Below are 16,533 nucleotides of genomic sequence, written 5' to 3'. Positions count from 1 at the left end.
GTTTCTCCTGTGCCACGTCCTTAAGAGGGAAAGCTAAAAATACCCAGGAAGCCCTGGTTCTTCTCTGGCAGATCAGTTTGCTTCATCAATCAATACTTTACAAAAGCGGGGAAAAAAATCCTAAATATGCTGGAAAAGATAAATATCCAAAGAAAAATATCGAAAGTATTTACTGTGTACCATCCAATTTTGAATTCTTTAGTGTGCCAATACATTGCTTCGTTAATAACACCTGTATCGTTTGTCTCTGCAGGTGCACAGGTGTGTGTAAGCTTACTTGTATAAGCAGGCAAGTATGTATAGGAGTGAAAGATGCACACTCTTTGAGATTTGTGTCTTCATCATTTGAGACGGTGTCTTCATCATCTAGTGTGTCTTGGGCGGTACGGACTCTAGGTGAGGAGGAGAATTTTAAAAGCCTGCGACTCTGGCTCTCGTTGCTCCGGGCTATTTCTGTACCAACAGTCTCTGCCATTATTTAAATATCAGGATGAATACCTCTGTTGTCCTGGAGGAACTGTCAGCACATTTACTGGTGTGCAACTGTATTGGTGTATAAGCTATAAGTGCGTGAGCAAGCGTGTGTGTCTGCGATAGTTATAGTGTGTGTGTGTGTGTTAGTGGTTGTCTGTACACGTCTCCCACAGGGCTGCTCATTTACAGCAATATCTTGTCCTCATAAAGTTACAGTACCTACTTTCCACAGCCATCATTTGTACCATCCTGACTTGCTGATGGACGAATTGATCATTAGCACAGACTCGTGAGTGTAGCAGGTGGGTGTTTATGTGTGTGTGAGTGTGAGTGTGGTGAAAGCTGGGCTGTCACTGGGTCAATAGAGGTAAACACTACTACAGATTGGAAATGGAGCCTTCCCTCTTGGGGAGTATCTGTAGCGGGTGGAATAGCTGGGGGTATTGAACGCAGGGCAGAATGTGCCAGCAAAGCAAACATCACACCCTAGAACAGAAGTATGACACACAACCCTCCTCACCCCTCCCTGATCCCATCCTTAACACCCTTCTCTCTATTTCAGGCTACACACACACACACACATTCACTTTACTGCTGTTACATCTCAGTTGCTGCTCGCTCACACTGTCTGGCTGTCTCTCCATTGCTGCCACATTCTGTCCATCTGTTACGCTCCCTCTTTCCTCACGTCTGTCTGCGGCTCCCTGCGTATTCCCACATGGCTTTGTTAACGCAGCTCTGTCACACACACCCGACATGCAGCGTTCCACCGTGGAGTGACAGATGCTGTTCTTTAGGGTGTGTGTTTCACGTTCCCACCTGTCAGACAACTTTTTATTTTGGCTAATCACTCCGCCGTTGCTCAGGAACTGAAGTAATCGAAGACTCTTGATGTGTGCTGCGCGGACTTACAACTCGTGCAGGAACATACAGGGCATCTCCATGGTGATATCAGTGAGGTCATGATGATGTCAGCTACAGTTGGCCCTGCAAACATGCCGACATTGGCATACTCCCACACACAAACGCCCACACGCTTACTCCTCAACAGCATCTCTTTCTTACGTACGTAGACATCCAAAGCATCTCGCTTTTCTGTCTCAGTTGCACATGCATTCGGAACATCGTACGCTGGGTGCAATTTCGATTCTGACGCATCAGCAGGGCTAGAATGGCTGTTGAAACAGGAGTCGAAAACGCCCTGCAACCAACACACACACACACACACTCTGCCTCCTTTGCAGCTGACTGCTTTTAACTCATGACGTGACTGACAACACAATGGAGATGCCAGTCAGCCAGTCAGTCAGCTCATTAGGTTTGATTGCTGACATGGTGTTTCTCACTTTCTTTTTCGGCTATTCTGTTCCCGTTGGAGACCAGATTCTTTTTGTTACTATTTGGGCTTCCAGAGGATTAGTCATTTTAATCATTTGTTTAGATTTTCATCTCTCTGCAAATGATTCTCAGTCATCACTTATTTTAAGTAGGAGCCAGAGTCAGAAAATAGCATTTGGCGTGGGAAAGTCTGATACCTTCAGGTAAGATTATTAACATGCTGACAGGATTGCAGGAGCTGAAGAGCCTCATTAATTGCTGCAGGGTATGACTGAAATGCTGTCATTAGTTTCTTATGAAATTGAAAAAGCTCTTAAAAAGGTTGGATTAACATGCGAGGGGTTATCATCTCTCCTCTGAAAGACCGTTGTTTTTGTCCGTGGCTGACAGTGACTTCATTGGATGTGAAAGAAAATGGGCAAATCTTTATTGGCACCTTCTCCCTAGAGCAATGCAGTGCAGAGCAAAGTGTCATTGTAGATGTGATGTATTTAAGTGTTTATCTGGTCTGGCAGAGTCCACAGGTGTGTTGGGTGTTGGTTTCCACAGGCACCTCTGACAGCAAAATTTCTTTTATCACCTCCACATACCATACCTACCCTTGCAAACACACAGCACACAATCTCAGCCCCAGGATGATGTGCACTCATATACTGCCACACATTCGCGCACATACAGGTGATAAAGGAGTTGCAGAAATGTAGTTGTGAAGGGAATTGAAGTGTCTTCAATTAGTAGCTTAAATCGTTCTGTTTACCGAGGACCATAAATGTAGTGTCTCAGTGACACTCGTTCTGCAGGGATCAGTTGCCAGCCTCCGGTTACACAGCACATACTGACATGCATAGTGCAAGGATGACAGGAATTAACTTACAGGATTGTGCACATATTGAAATGCAGTGCCAAGATTCTGAAAATGCCGCTTGGGTAAGTGAGTGGTGGAATTTGAAGCATGATTATGTGAGAGGCTCCTTTTCAGAAGAACAACATTTGTCGTTTGTATAAATTACGTAAAACAATCCACATTTACTCTCAGTATCAAAGGAAGATGCAGGATGTATCATGACATCGGGTTTGGAAATGAAATGTTGTATAACATGAGGTGATAATTCTGCAATGCATACTTTTTGTACCAAGGCAGCAGTTATTTTGATGTTGTGTATTAAATTGTTGTGGGTAGTATTGTGAGTGAAAGAGCAGAACTGCATTACTTAAATATTTTTTAGTAGCTGTTTTACCATATCCCAATTTCAACGTTCACCAACTCTGCAAAACACCTTAGTTTTGACTAAGTGTTTTCATTTAATTAAATCCAACTCTGACCAGTCCAAGAGGCAGCGAAAACATTGCATGAGGGTTTATTTAAAGATTTAAAGCATCGTGGCAGGTCATTCTTATCCAAAAGTTACATCTCAAACGATCCATAACCGACAAGAGATGGGATTTTATTGTTACCAATGCCATTGTCGATTCTGCTTATCGGTCCAATTCTTTATTGATTCCCTTGTTGATTCTTGATCAATTTTCTGTGTGGGAAAAAAACGTCTGAACATAGTGTAGAAACAGAGTAGAAATTAGAGGCCTCCACCAGTCAGTCAAGTTGCAGTTTATATCCATGTCTGTCCTGACTCATATAATATATATGGGAAAGACTTTGAACATAATATTATAACCGGTGACAAAGTGGAACTCATCACTATACTGATGGTACATATGTATGATTTGTATGATGATTGTATTATCTAAACAGGTCACCATCTCCCCTTCTGTGTTGGGGGGGAGCATTTTTCCACATTAAGATGTTACAGTGAAGGTAACCTTTGACCTTTAAGATAAAAAATATCATAATCTCATTGTTGTATCCCTTCAAACATCTGTGTGAAATGTTGTCATGATTAACCCATTAATCCTTGAGTTATGACCAAAAATGTGTATCTCAATCTCAAACTATATTACGATATATATCAACATGAAATAAAATTACATATAATAAGGATTTTAACCAAGCCCTACCTATTGTTAAATTATTACAGTATCAAGTATACAAAATATCTGGCTTTGACACTGGACTCTGGGGTTTAACATCTCATCTCAAGCACAGCCACTATTAACTTACTTGTAACTATGACCCTGATCTTTCCCAGACCATAACAATTAGTTTTAGTTGCCTGTCCTTAACCATACCTCAACTGTAGGACTAACAGATCAGAAAAGGCCTTCAACTACCTATTCTAGCATTTATATATGAGAATATGGGTAATGCAATTTTCAATATGGACCTATTGTATTGCTTGATTATAACCCTTTTTCCTACATGGCACATACCCTAGCCTAGACCAATAAGCCACCCCAGTCTGACCTTATTTTTAAAAAATTCTAATGGAAATACCATGTACTTTACTTACTTTTAATTCTTTCTCCCTGTTCTCTAAATTACAGCCTCACTGAAGGTTATCCAACAAAGCTATCTTGTGTGGGCTCTTGCAAACTCCATTGTGCCCTTGTTCTTGGAGGTGTACAGGAAGACAAAAAAAATAGACAGTTTTTCCAGTAATTCACAAAATTATCTGGACTAGGGAGCAGAGTGGATGCACAGTGGCCTGTACCCACTTCACATCTGAAAAGAATTGATAAAATAAATTGTGAATTGTGAATGCAAATGCACTCTGCCCCCAATTCTGACTCTTGAGTAGATAAAGTCCCTTTCTTATTTCTTTTTCTCCTCTTATTTTTATATGGAGGAATTTTCTGCTCTCTTATTTCTCAGCTGGGGTGTGGAGCTCGAGTGATAAGAGAATATTACCTGGCACTGACTCTGCCATTGTTCCACCGAACTAGCACCTTGTTACTCTCTCTGTCTCAAATATTTTTAGAGATAATACAAGCTTATTCTATTGTAAAATTTGAGGTTATTAAAAAGGGTTACTGCTTAGAGAGAGAAAGGTTATTGCAGAGTGAGTGAGAAAGAGAAAGAGAGCGTGAGAGTGTTGTCCTACAGCTTTTAGTCGCTCCGTCTGGCTCTATCACCGCGTATCAGTTTGCTGTATTTGTACAGAGCAGACCTTGTATAAGAGAAAAATAAATGAAGGGGGGACTCAGAGAGAAAAATAATGAAAGAGAGCACAACAAAGAAAGACAAAAAGGAAGAAAGAGTGAATGTTTTACCGGGTAAATAAATGGATGGTCACCGCAGCTAAAGAAACAGAAGGGCCAGTGCTCCCACCACAGGCTGCATTGTGTATCGCCTGCATCAAAGCTTTGTGAAGATCCTTTTCATTTCTAACAGCCTGCTCAAAGACTCTCACATACTACACTGGAGTTCTGAACATGTGTGTTCTCATTAAATCCTACCAAAAGATTATGTGCAAACACAGCAGTTCACTGTAGTATATATTGCTTTTTGTACACTCACACACACACAGATACACACAGAGAAGCCGGCGTTTCAAGGCATGCCTCCTCTGTGAGGCAAGAGACAGCGTGACAGACCCCAGCGTGCAGAATAAAGACCTATCATCCGCTGTCATTCTCTCCTTACAGACCGGGGGATTTTGCATGGGGCTTGCTGAACCTGGTTTGAGGTTGTTATTTATTTATTTCATCTGTTATCAAGGGCTTGGGAAGCATAACGTGCCTTTGGTGAGGAGGAGTACAATGCGCTACAATCCCCTCAGTGATGGATTTCTCTACTCAGATCCTGTACAGCTTTGATTTATGATATAATATAGAGTGATACGCTGCTCATGCTACACAATAGCGCCATACCCCATACTGATGTAATTCCAGCTCACTGTCGCCTCTTAGCCTATCACAGCCTGCTGTGCTTGAAAAGGGGAGAACCCTCAAATGCACTTCAAGGGCAATCTGATTGAATTAACCAGCCATTAGATGTATGAGATGAGCTGTAATTGCAGGGGTATTTATCTATTCAGATGAATGAGTTTTGACCGCAAGGTCATGATACTGCTGCGCTGTCCTCAGGAAAACCTGACTGAGCGCGTACCTGTTTGCGCCTTGCTCAGCTGCACTGTTTTAACCTCTCATTGTTGAGCCTAGGTGCCTCATGTGACAAATTTAGCTCCTTATGGTGTTGGCACTGATGGTGTTTTTTATAGACCTGCTTAGCAGTGCTCATTTCTCTCCCTCTTGTCGCAGCCCTCGTTAATGACTGGGAGAATAGGAATCAGAAGCAACAAATGAGCCGCAGTGTGTTCGTGTCAGTCAGGTGCATTGGGAGCAGATGCTGCAAGCATTTACACCTTCCAGCCAACATGATGGTGTCTCGCTCTTTCTTTGTCCCCCGGCCTTTTTCTATCTCTGAAACCCTGCCTTTATGTCTCTATCTCTTACCTACATTTGCATACATATAATAAAAGAGTTTTAACCTGACCTTTCCATTTCCTGCAGGCCTGCCCCCGTTGTTCCCTCTGAGAGGAAGAGGAAGTGATGTCACGCCACCACCACCGCTTTGAAAGGGACTACCGGGGACCCTGGGAGCGGAGAGACATCCGGCCTTCTGGCCTCCACAATGGAGGAGCCAATCATAGCTGTGCCTCTGCCGTTGTCAATGGCAACAACCGTCCGGGGCTCCTTCCCCTCCCAGTCATCCCCTCCCTCCTCCCCACCCCGGTCACAGTTGCCGTGACAACATCGAGCAGCGACATAGCGGTCAAGCGAGGCATCACGGCAGCAGGATCAGTGGCTCCAGCGTCGGCCAAGGTAAGAGCCTCATCCAAATGGATGCCACAACACCTGCTTCCCTCTGACTCATTTTGGAAATCTCTCCATGTTTCCTCCTGCTCTGTCAAGTTTCTTTCCAGTCTTTGTCTATCCCTTTGTCAACTTTTTAATCTGTGAAGACTCCCCAGCTGGACATAATCTCCAACTTGCTCCATGCTTTTGAGGCTTTCCAGCTTTCCTCTCTCTCACTTTCTCCAAATGTTTCTGCACTGTCCAACTCACTGGCATGCCTGTCTTCATGGTTCAACTGTTTCAGCGTCTCTCGCTCTATCTCTCTCTCTCTCACTCTCTCTCTGCTGCCTCTTGCCCTTATCCCTCACTCCAGTTCTGCTGCTCTCTCTGCACTCTCTGCACTCTCTGTCCAATGCCCCCTTCTTGCCAAACCATTTTCCTTCCATCTTCATTTTCTCTCTCTGCCAAATGGCAGGCTTGTCCTGCCTTTGCCTCCTTGGTAATTTTCTTCTTTCATTATGTAAATGACCTCTGACAGTGGCTCAGATGGGTGCTGCTGTCAGAAGTGATGGTTAGAGGTGGTGTATTTCTTAACGAGCAAACAAATAAAAAAAGGACCATTAATAAGAGTTAATATCATAGATCTAAAAAAATAAACCTACTCACAGCTGCACATTTCTGCTTAATATAGGTTAAGCTTAGGTATAAATGATCACCAGGCCATATAATGACCATGATATTTGATCCAAAACTTTTAATGAGGCCTCAAGGGAAACGGATAGCACAAGTATGGTGCATGTGTATATATTCCTCATTTGACTATATATTGCATATTGTGTTAAGACCTGATACAGAAAACTGCAGCTTGGAGATGTCTGAGTGGTATAGTCAAGAGCAGTACTTTTTTGTGTTTCCACCCCCTCGTCCAGGGATTTGCTGGCTAGCTGGCTGTCAGCAGTGTGTGAAGAGAGGGGCCTTTACCAAAAAAGAGTTAGACATTTCAGCCTCTCCCCTGCCTCTGCTTCCATGGATACCATTCATCTTCTCTCAACACTCCTCCTCACTATCAGATCATTTGCTTTAATTTGAACTTCAGCAGATCCATCTGAGCTTTTTTTTTTTTTTTCTTTCTCTCCGGCACCTTCTCAGACTCTTGCTCTCGGTGGGGCCTGCAGCAGAGGTAAACAATGCTCTGGTAATTTAGCCCATAAGTGCACATCATTAGATACCCTGCTGAATGCACTGACCACAGACACAGTAAATCTGCTCTGGCACCGCGTCGGCCCCTCCTTTTGTGTGGCTGAATAATTACATACATCCCGACAAAGTCTTGCCAACTCCCACCGTGGCCATTGTCATCATTCAATGGCTGCCAGAGCCATTAGGTGCATTGCCCTGCACGTGAGTGCACAATTGTTTAAAGGTACAGTATATGTGGGAATGTGTGTGCGTATATGCAGCAGATATAATACAGATCCTTCCCCGAATGCCTCTCTGTTAGCTTTGTTCAGGGATTTACCTTTCTGCTTTGTCTTGCCTTTGACAGTCCTTTGTAAGGCAGGCAATAGAGACCAGCAACGTTTTAAAAGGCAAATACCCAGAGTCTGGGCTCTGCTTTAATTATGGCCCAGAAAAGATACAGGGGCCTCAAGAGCTGGCCAATACCACAGGAGCCTGTCTTTCTATCTTCCTCTTAGCTGTCTCCTGTCCTCACTTGCTCTTTCTCTCTCTATCTGTCATCTTCGATCAAAGCTGTTGGGGGTCACAAAGAGTCTGATGGACGGATGCAGCTCTCTCTCCGTGGTCCCTGTGTCTCTGCTCTGTCCATGGCTACACTAAAAAGCTGACAGGCCGTTATTGATCTCCACTGTTTGGAGACTCTCTCTTTATAAACACTGTGGCCCAAGTGGGGACGCAGTCCAATAGCTAGACATGTTCAGAAGTCTGCTTGTATGTGTGTCTGAAAGTAATACCCCTCCACATTTGACTCTAATAATAAAATAAACCGTAAATGGAGTATTAATTTCTCTTAATGTAAAATGGGACACAGAACAGGTGTATTGTTTCAGCTGTACTTATCCGTTATAAATAACCTTCTTCATGTAGTTTACTACAACTGATTTAATTCTTCAATGGTTTAAAGATTTATATACAATACTGCTCAAAAGTTTGGGGTCACCTGACATAAAAGCTTGATTCGATACAGTCAGATGTCTGACAGGACTCCTCTATATTTTTGAATGGTTGTCAAATGCTTGTAGGTTGTAGAAAGTCCTCTATACAAATAGATGTTATTTTACTATGAATTAACATCTTGTACATCGAGAACAAAACGGTGTACAGTGATTCAACCAGACTGACAATTGAAAGGGCAGAAAGATACAAGGATACCTCTGAACAACAGTTAAATAAGAATATAAGAAATCACTAGTCATTGGTCAAAAAAACTGGAAGTTTAATATTAAAATCTGTGCAGATTTAAATAAAAACATGTCCCTGTTTCAGTGGTCAATGCACAATAACGACTCTAAAAATCTGGAATTAACAGGCATGTTACTTTAGCAAAGCTATTCTTAGCACTATTGAATATCAGCTGAACATACATGATGGTGCTGTGTGTGTGAATGTGCAGGTGTGCATATGTGTGGGTGCATGTAGGACAAATGCTGAGAGTTGAAATGTACCATCTGGTCACGTTGTCCATCTTGATGTAAAGCTAACCACATGGAACAGTGGACTATAGTTAATTTAGAGCTATACTTTGTAATCTCCTGCTGGACGATTAATTAATTTCTATGTATTTTTGTGCCGATGACATGGACGTATAGTCACTAGACACAAATCCATGTTGTTAATATCCACTATTTCTGTCTCCTGCTGATGAACAGGACTTGTACACATCAGCAGAAAGTCCAGTTTCACTTTTGTACGCCATTTTATGATAAATACAGTAATGTAGGCCGGCCCTATTTGAGGGAGATTTATTCATAAAACTATTTATTGCTGACTCTTGTTGAATCCTAAATCAAACCAGTTGAAGGGCCACAGCTAATATGGTGGAAAGGGGGATTTAATTGTATTTGAACCATTAATTGTTACCTCTGCTTACTATCTTACCATCACATCTTAGCTCGTAACTGATCATGGATGCATGCATTATGTGCATGAACGTGATGAAGTAGCAGGCTGATATTGAAACAAAATATTACATAAAATTAAAAACCTAAATTACATTTCCGCGATCTCATAGTTGAAGTACTATAACTCGAAAGTATATAATCAAAGTATTTTAATAGTATTATCTGTTGAATTTATTTATTTAATTTAAAGAATATAGATTTCAGAGACTCTTCCACATACCAATAGAGGCAGTGCATGTACTAAAGTTTTACTAAATCAATTTAGTAGGTAATAATAAATGGACTTTCAATTAAGTTATTACTTATGTTGCTAATTGGATTGGCAAAAAATAAACAATACTTCCAATCCAGCTTTCTAGCAAACATAGTAGCAACTAAGAAAACTTAAGTTAGGTTAACAAGGCAGATCTACAGTGATAAACCAAGATTTCACCATGATGTGGAATTTATTAGAGACATAAAGACAGAGACTTGGAAGTGTCTGACTGAATGTAAACACTGGCCTAAAATAATTCTTTGATTAGAAAAATCTATACACCAACACTATCTATGTACAGTCACCCTGTTTATTATTATCACCACCGTTTAAGCTGCATTAATGCTTGTACTTCCCTTGTGTTGAAATGGCACTTGGCTAATAAGTGTCATGTTAAAGAGAGAGTATTGTTATTTGGCTTACACAGTGATTGATTCAAACAATGAGCCAAAAAATTATTGTGCTTTTGAAAAACATATGTACTTGTGAAAGATCTATCCTGGGTTAAATGTTTGCACATTAAAGTTACAGCCTGCTATTCAGTGTTAGTCAGGGAGGATTTTATAGGGTTTAAAATGTGCCAAAGCTTGAGTTTTTATCTGAACACATAATATTACTCAGAAAGTATCTTCCCACAGATACATACTACTGAAACATATGGATTTCTTTGCATGGTTTAATCCCTTTAATATGACATTTTTAATCCACCCTACCCTGATATCACAGCAGTGCTGCAATTTGTATTTCTTTACCAGTCTTTAACAAACACAAATGCAGGCGCCACAGTTGAACTAAAAGAACAGACAGTTATATATTCACGTTGATTCTCTATATCCTTGGCATTTTGATTCACTCTGTTTACATTTCATTCATTTCTCAGTTGATATGTTTGCTGATCAAATTTAGTTTCTGATCTACAGAGCAGTCTCAAGCCAGCAGAATGAGCTATTCCTTTAGCCTGTAGCCATCTCATTAGTTTAATGTTGTTGGAAACAAACTCTAAAATAAGTTTCTTTGGGCCTATTTTGTTTGTTTGTTATTGTCTTGTTATTCTGGTCAGGTAGCTGCAGTACTATAGTGCAAAAGATTACTCTCTGCATTTTGTAGTATTTGGACAATATTTTTATATAAATAAAAAGCAATTTTTTTAATTATGTGACCAATATGTGGAATACATGGTTTTAAGAATATGTCTGTGCAGTACTGATCATAAGAAGAAATTCGTTTTTTCATTGGCAAGTCTGATAGTGTCAAGTCTTTTTTGTTTGTTTGGTGAACGTGACTACCTCAAACTCTTCAAACAAATGTTAGTTATCACTTCTCTTTTTGGCTTCACATTGACGATGTTCTTAGTAGTAGCTGTACATTTCATTCATTTTACAAAGACCATAGTATGACCATAGCACTGCTTCCAGGAAAACAAAGAAGCACATACTGCAACAGCTTGGTAAATAATGAAGATGGATATATGTGATATTTACCTTTAGTTCTTTTTGTTAAAAGTCATCCTTAACAAGGAGTGTTACTCCAGCTTCAGCTACAATACGTACTGCTGTTTGATCTTGTGCTGATAAGGATTGAATTTAATACCTGCTGTTGGCAGTCCATTAAAGCGGTTTTCTCTGGCAAGGCCAAATGAAGCGCTCTGTTCTGCTGAGCATGTCTCGTCCCATGACAGATCGCACAACCTGGCAGACATTCTTTTACAATAAGCAGTTACTCCATTATACAATGCATGTGTTTAAAAGCTAAAGTAGTATGCATGTTGCATGCATTGAATACTATTTCTGAAAATTGGATTTGAAGATATTTGCGAAAAAAGTGCTCTTTTTTAGCTCAGGTAAGCGTCATAAAAACAAAATTCCCAATTTCTAAGCATTGACAGCACCAATCAATAGAGTTTGTCTTTAAACAAAATCACACATTGTGCCTTTTTGGTCATTGATTTCAGCCAGGTCAGCTAACCAATGGATTGAAGCAGAACCCATACTGTGGCCAACACAACAGGGTATCCAGAGAACAGCAGGCGTTATGGCCTCACTCTGACACAATCAGAAAAAGAAAGAAAACACACAAAAAGTATGTCTCTTCTGAAGGATTCATTTTATTTATTTTTTTGCTGCAAGCACATAGGTATGTGTCATTTTCCTGACGGTGACAGGGTGAACAAATGACAGGGAAATATATTTTGTCAGCTTTTAAATATTCAACATTTTTAAGGCAACAGCAGTAATTGCATGAGAATTGACAGTGTGATATGACCTCTGTAGAGCATTAGCAGCATTTTAACTTTTTTATTTTCTATTTAGCTTTTTATTTTTGCTAGCCTTAAAATCTGCATCAAGAAAAACTCTCTATGTCAACATCACTCTGGTGTCAGGGAGCCTGGTAATGAATACACTGGAAGAATCTGAAATCACTGAATCTTTATTGAGGTTGAAGCGAAAAGGGGAAGACTTCTTTTGAAAACTGGGATAACCTTGTGACGAGTCGCTGTGAAATGTATTGAATATGAGATGATTAAAGTTTAAGAAGGTGCACGCTGGGGGAGCTGGATGAGGGAGAAAGAACGGAGACGGGGGGAAGAGAGGGAGGGAGGGAAGGGGGGGCGGCAGGGTTGCTTTTGAATTAGCTTCAGATAGGAGAGGAAACTACAATTGTTCTATCAAATAGGGAAATTCTATCACCCAGGAAAGATGAAACTTTACACTTCCAAAGCAGACAGACTCACCATGGGGTCATAAAGAAAACCACGCTCTTATCTTATGAGAGCTACCGAGAACACTAAACATAGCTGGATGAAAAAATATTGCTTCACAGTTTGAAATAATCTCATCTTGCCTTCCTTTTGTTACTTCATACAGATGGACATAAAATGATGATGCATCCAATCTGATTATATAATTCAGAATGTTTATGCCATACCAGAAATGTCAGTGCTGATGTATAACTGTCAAGCATTGAGGATATTGTGTTCTTTTATTTTTGACATTTTAACTTAAATTTAAAAAACAAACACAGTATAGACTCAAAATTCTCCCTAAATACTAAGTAACACAGGCTCTCTGACGTGCTTTTATCTTTCTTTGAGGAGCAGAAAGGAAAACAATCTTCACACTCTGCTGCCTGGATTTGATTTATTAGCCTCTACTGTATGTGTTGTCATCCTATCACAGGTTGCGTCGTGCCATTTGCATTCACAGTGAAAATGTCACAAAATTCAGCTCTCAGACGACAATTTCTGAGAAGCAGACCAAACTGATTGATTAGAAATACTTCATTTCTCCACCGTAGCTTTCATTTATTATCCATACGCCATCGTGTAAAACCTGAAGGCTTTTTGTAGGTGAGTCAAGTGTCTCTTTATCTGACTTTCAGTGTTTGAACAGTTATGCAATTTTAAATATGTAGAGCCAGAGGTCTGTTGCACAGTTTTGTTCTTTGTAAGTGGTTAAGTGGTGCATGTGTCAGAGTGGATTTTAGCGCTAAAAGTCAGCTTGTCTGACACAGAGCTGAGATGAACCTGTCAGCTCTTTCTGTCTTGTCCGTCCGTTCGAAACGTCAGTTTGGATAAAGACAGCCCTCAGTGGTTATGCAGAAAGCCGCCCTCAAGTATTAGACAAGCCACTATTAAAAATGCCACTCCGTTTGCTTCCTCTGATTGGATTTTTCCTCACTGGGAAAACAGGTTTTGAATTCCTAGCACAATACAGTCTGCCTGCGGTTTCTAAGAATACATTCATAGCTTGTCTAGTTAGATGAGTACAACTGATTTTAATTGGTCTGACAGTTTATGAACTAAGTGTCATAATTTTCCTGCTCCGCTGTTTTACTTTCCATTAGTCATGCATTAATTCTTTATAATCTTTTTTTTCCATGAACACAAACATCATCATAATGTTTGTGGACAAACAAATCCGCTGACAGGCGTCTACAACAGAGTCATTAAAAAACAGAGGACCTCAAGGGAGCAAAGCAGAGATTAAGCAGTGATTTTCCTTTAAGATGATGTATGGAAACTTTTGAGTGTTAACGAGAAGCAGTGATTGTGTGTTTACCAGGAGCAATTGCACCAGGGGTCTGGATGTCTCGGCACCATGTGAGGAGAATTAAAGCTTTCCACTTGGAATCAGACCAGGCTATGCTGCAGTGATTGCTAATCAAGGACAGAGATACAGAGCCAGACACATAGACAGACAGATGGACAGAGAGACAGACGGAAAGCCAAACAGACTGAAAGACAGATAGACAGACACCTCAGTCACGAGGACTGCACACTGTCAAACTGTCAGAGGAAAGGCACTGTAAAAAGGGAACTGTCAGGCTTCATTTTTTTGTTATCAGCGTTTGAAATCGGATGGATGGAAAATGGGAATCATGAATCTGATGACAGATTTATCAGAAATCTCGCACCCTCATCACACAGTCAAGATATCTTCATCCTTTATTGTCAACAGAAAACAGCGGCCTTCCTGATTTAAGAAAAAAAAATCCATGTAAAAACGAAATAGTTGGCAGATGTGAGACGATAACAATGCAACAGATCAAAGAATAGGTGAAGCCAAGTGTTATCGTGTGTCTGTCTTGTCAATCTCACTGTGACAAGATGTTCCACAGGTTTCATCCAATCTGAATCCTCTCATGGGTCCCCCTGCGTCCGTCTTTCTGTCTGTAGGGCTAGGATCCCAGCTGACCTTTTGTACCAACAATGGAGCGCCGCATTTATCCATCCAACCGTCTGTCTTTCCTATCACAATTCTGCAAACCTGGCCAAGTCCTCATTCTCTCTGTCTGTGCTTTTGGTTCCTCTGCTTTATCAGAGCTGAATTTTTAATCTTTTGTAGGAGCTAAAACAGAGGGAAAGATGGGTTATTGTTCTGAAAACCATTGATATCCCAAAATAGGATACCTTTTGGGGTCCTGGCTTTGTGGTGGGTTTGTGTTGATTACAGCAGGCTTTACTAAACACTGCATGCACAGCTCTGGCAGGAGAAGAGAAGATAGTCCAGAAGGGGCTTGCTCTCCTCTTTTTCTGTTGTGTTTTCTGTGTGTGTGTCTGTGGGTGGAAATGGAAAGCAGCCTCCTTAACACACCGACTGCCTTATGAGTCTGGCTCCAAACTGACGGCCTGATGGCTCGATCTAATAAGCAGTCATTGGATATCAGATTCAAATCTCTTTCTGCTCTGTGAAAGACGAGAGGCAACCCCCTTCTCTATTTATGTCACAATGACTATGCAATATGAGTGTGTGATATTGAAAAGGCTAAGGAGTGTGTTGTCATCCAATACTGTACATCTGCTCTCCCAGCAGTACATAGAGATCATTGTCTCGCTGCTCTTTGACTGAGCAGAAACTGGCGCGTTGGACGTCACGACACAAACAAAGGTGTGTTTACACAGTGGAAATGTCTCACAGGCTTGCTCTCTCTCTCTTTCTGTCTGTCTTCCAGGCTCGCCTTTGCTTGGTCTTCTGTGCTCAGTGATGGGTTGGGAAATTAGGAGCTTATTCTGCTCTCTGAGGTAGCTCGATTGATGAAAGTAACAGTCATACAAAGCCCTTTCCCTCATTATCACCCTTGCTTTTTTATCTCCCTCCATCGCATTTCTATCATCATCATCTTCATTTTTATCTAATTCTTCAGCCCATCTCTTCCCCCAGACCACCACCCCTCCAGCCACTTCAAACAACTTCTTGTCTTTGTTGAAGCATAGATCCTCATTCCTGCATCAGCATTGCCTCCCTCTGAGCGCGCTTGTGTGAAATTGGATTGCTGATCCGTCGGTGCTGAGTGGCAGAGATGTAATATGGGATAGCGGCAACCGCATGTTCTGGTGCCAGAGACAGCTGTTACAGGACACCAACGGATCACAGATGATGCTTGACTCCTAGTCCTCATCTCTTCAAGACTGGAAATGCTCTTAGCAAATCTCATGACAACATAAAGGAGAACACCTCTGAACAACAAACAGAAACATACAGGCACATTGCACTCCACAGCATGTGGAGGGTTGTCAGATTTGCTCGATTTGCTAAAGTGTTAAGGGGTCAGGGTTGATCCCTGGGCAATTTAAAGTGGCTGTCGTCTTAGATTTGCCATTATCATTGGCCATCGCTGCCACCACTGCATCACATTCCTCCACTTCCTCATCAGAGGGTGAGAGGTTTGTGTCAAAGGGGAAAGTGATACCACACAAATTTTTTTCATGATTATCAAACCCTTACACTCATTTGGCCTGAGAGGAAGTTATTTGGGTGTCTTTAGTTCAAGTCACTGGTTTCTAATTGTGGCCGGTTTTCAAAAGCAAAACAGTACAATTATTTTGTACCAAACAGTCATTATTATTATGGTGAAAAATATGGGTAAATTCACAGCTTTCAGTCTCAGCTTTCAACCTCTTCAAAGCTCAGAAACTCCTCTGAAAGTAGCTTATTTAAGCATTTATTAGCAAAACATTGTCGATGTTATGATTTTTATGATGATTTGACTGATTTCTAGTTGACCAGTATCTTATTTTTTACTTTTTTTTAAATTGTTTGATATGCAAAAGATTTTCACCTTAAGACATATAGCTGGAAACCAGATTTAAATCAAAGCCATTGAATTGACTCTGGCATCCTCAAAGGAAATACA

General features: G+C 40.9%; 1 protein-coding gene across 2 annotated transcripts in view; it reads left to right on the top strand.

Annotated features, from left to right (window-relative positions):
• Positions 1-16,533, top strand: part of LOC118340742 (kelch-like protein 29) — a 194,566-nt gene that overhangs the window by 61,196 nt on the left and 116,837 nt on the right. For both annotated transcript variants that reach the window (XM_035678867.1, XM_035678868.1), the window contains exon 3: positions 6,220-6,531. In XM_035678867.1, the coding sequence (XP_035534760.1) occupies positions 6,259-6,531 (273 nt within the window). In that variant the 5' untranslated portion in view covers positions 6,220-6,258. The remainder of the gene's footprint in view (positions 1-6,219; positions 6,532-16,533) is intronic.

This window comes from Morone saxatilis, unplaced genomic scaffold, assembly GCF_004916995.1.
Source record: "Morone saxatilis isolate NCDOM2014 unplaced genomic scaffold, NCSU_SB_2.0 Contig7, whole genome shotgun sequence".
Lineage (NCBI taxonomy): Eukaryota > Metazoa > Chordata > Actinopteri > Moronidae > Morone > Morone saxatilis.
The sequence above is the reverse complement of the archived record's forward strand: the minus strand, read 5'-3'. Positions and strand labels throughout refer to the sequence as shown.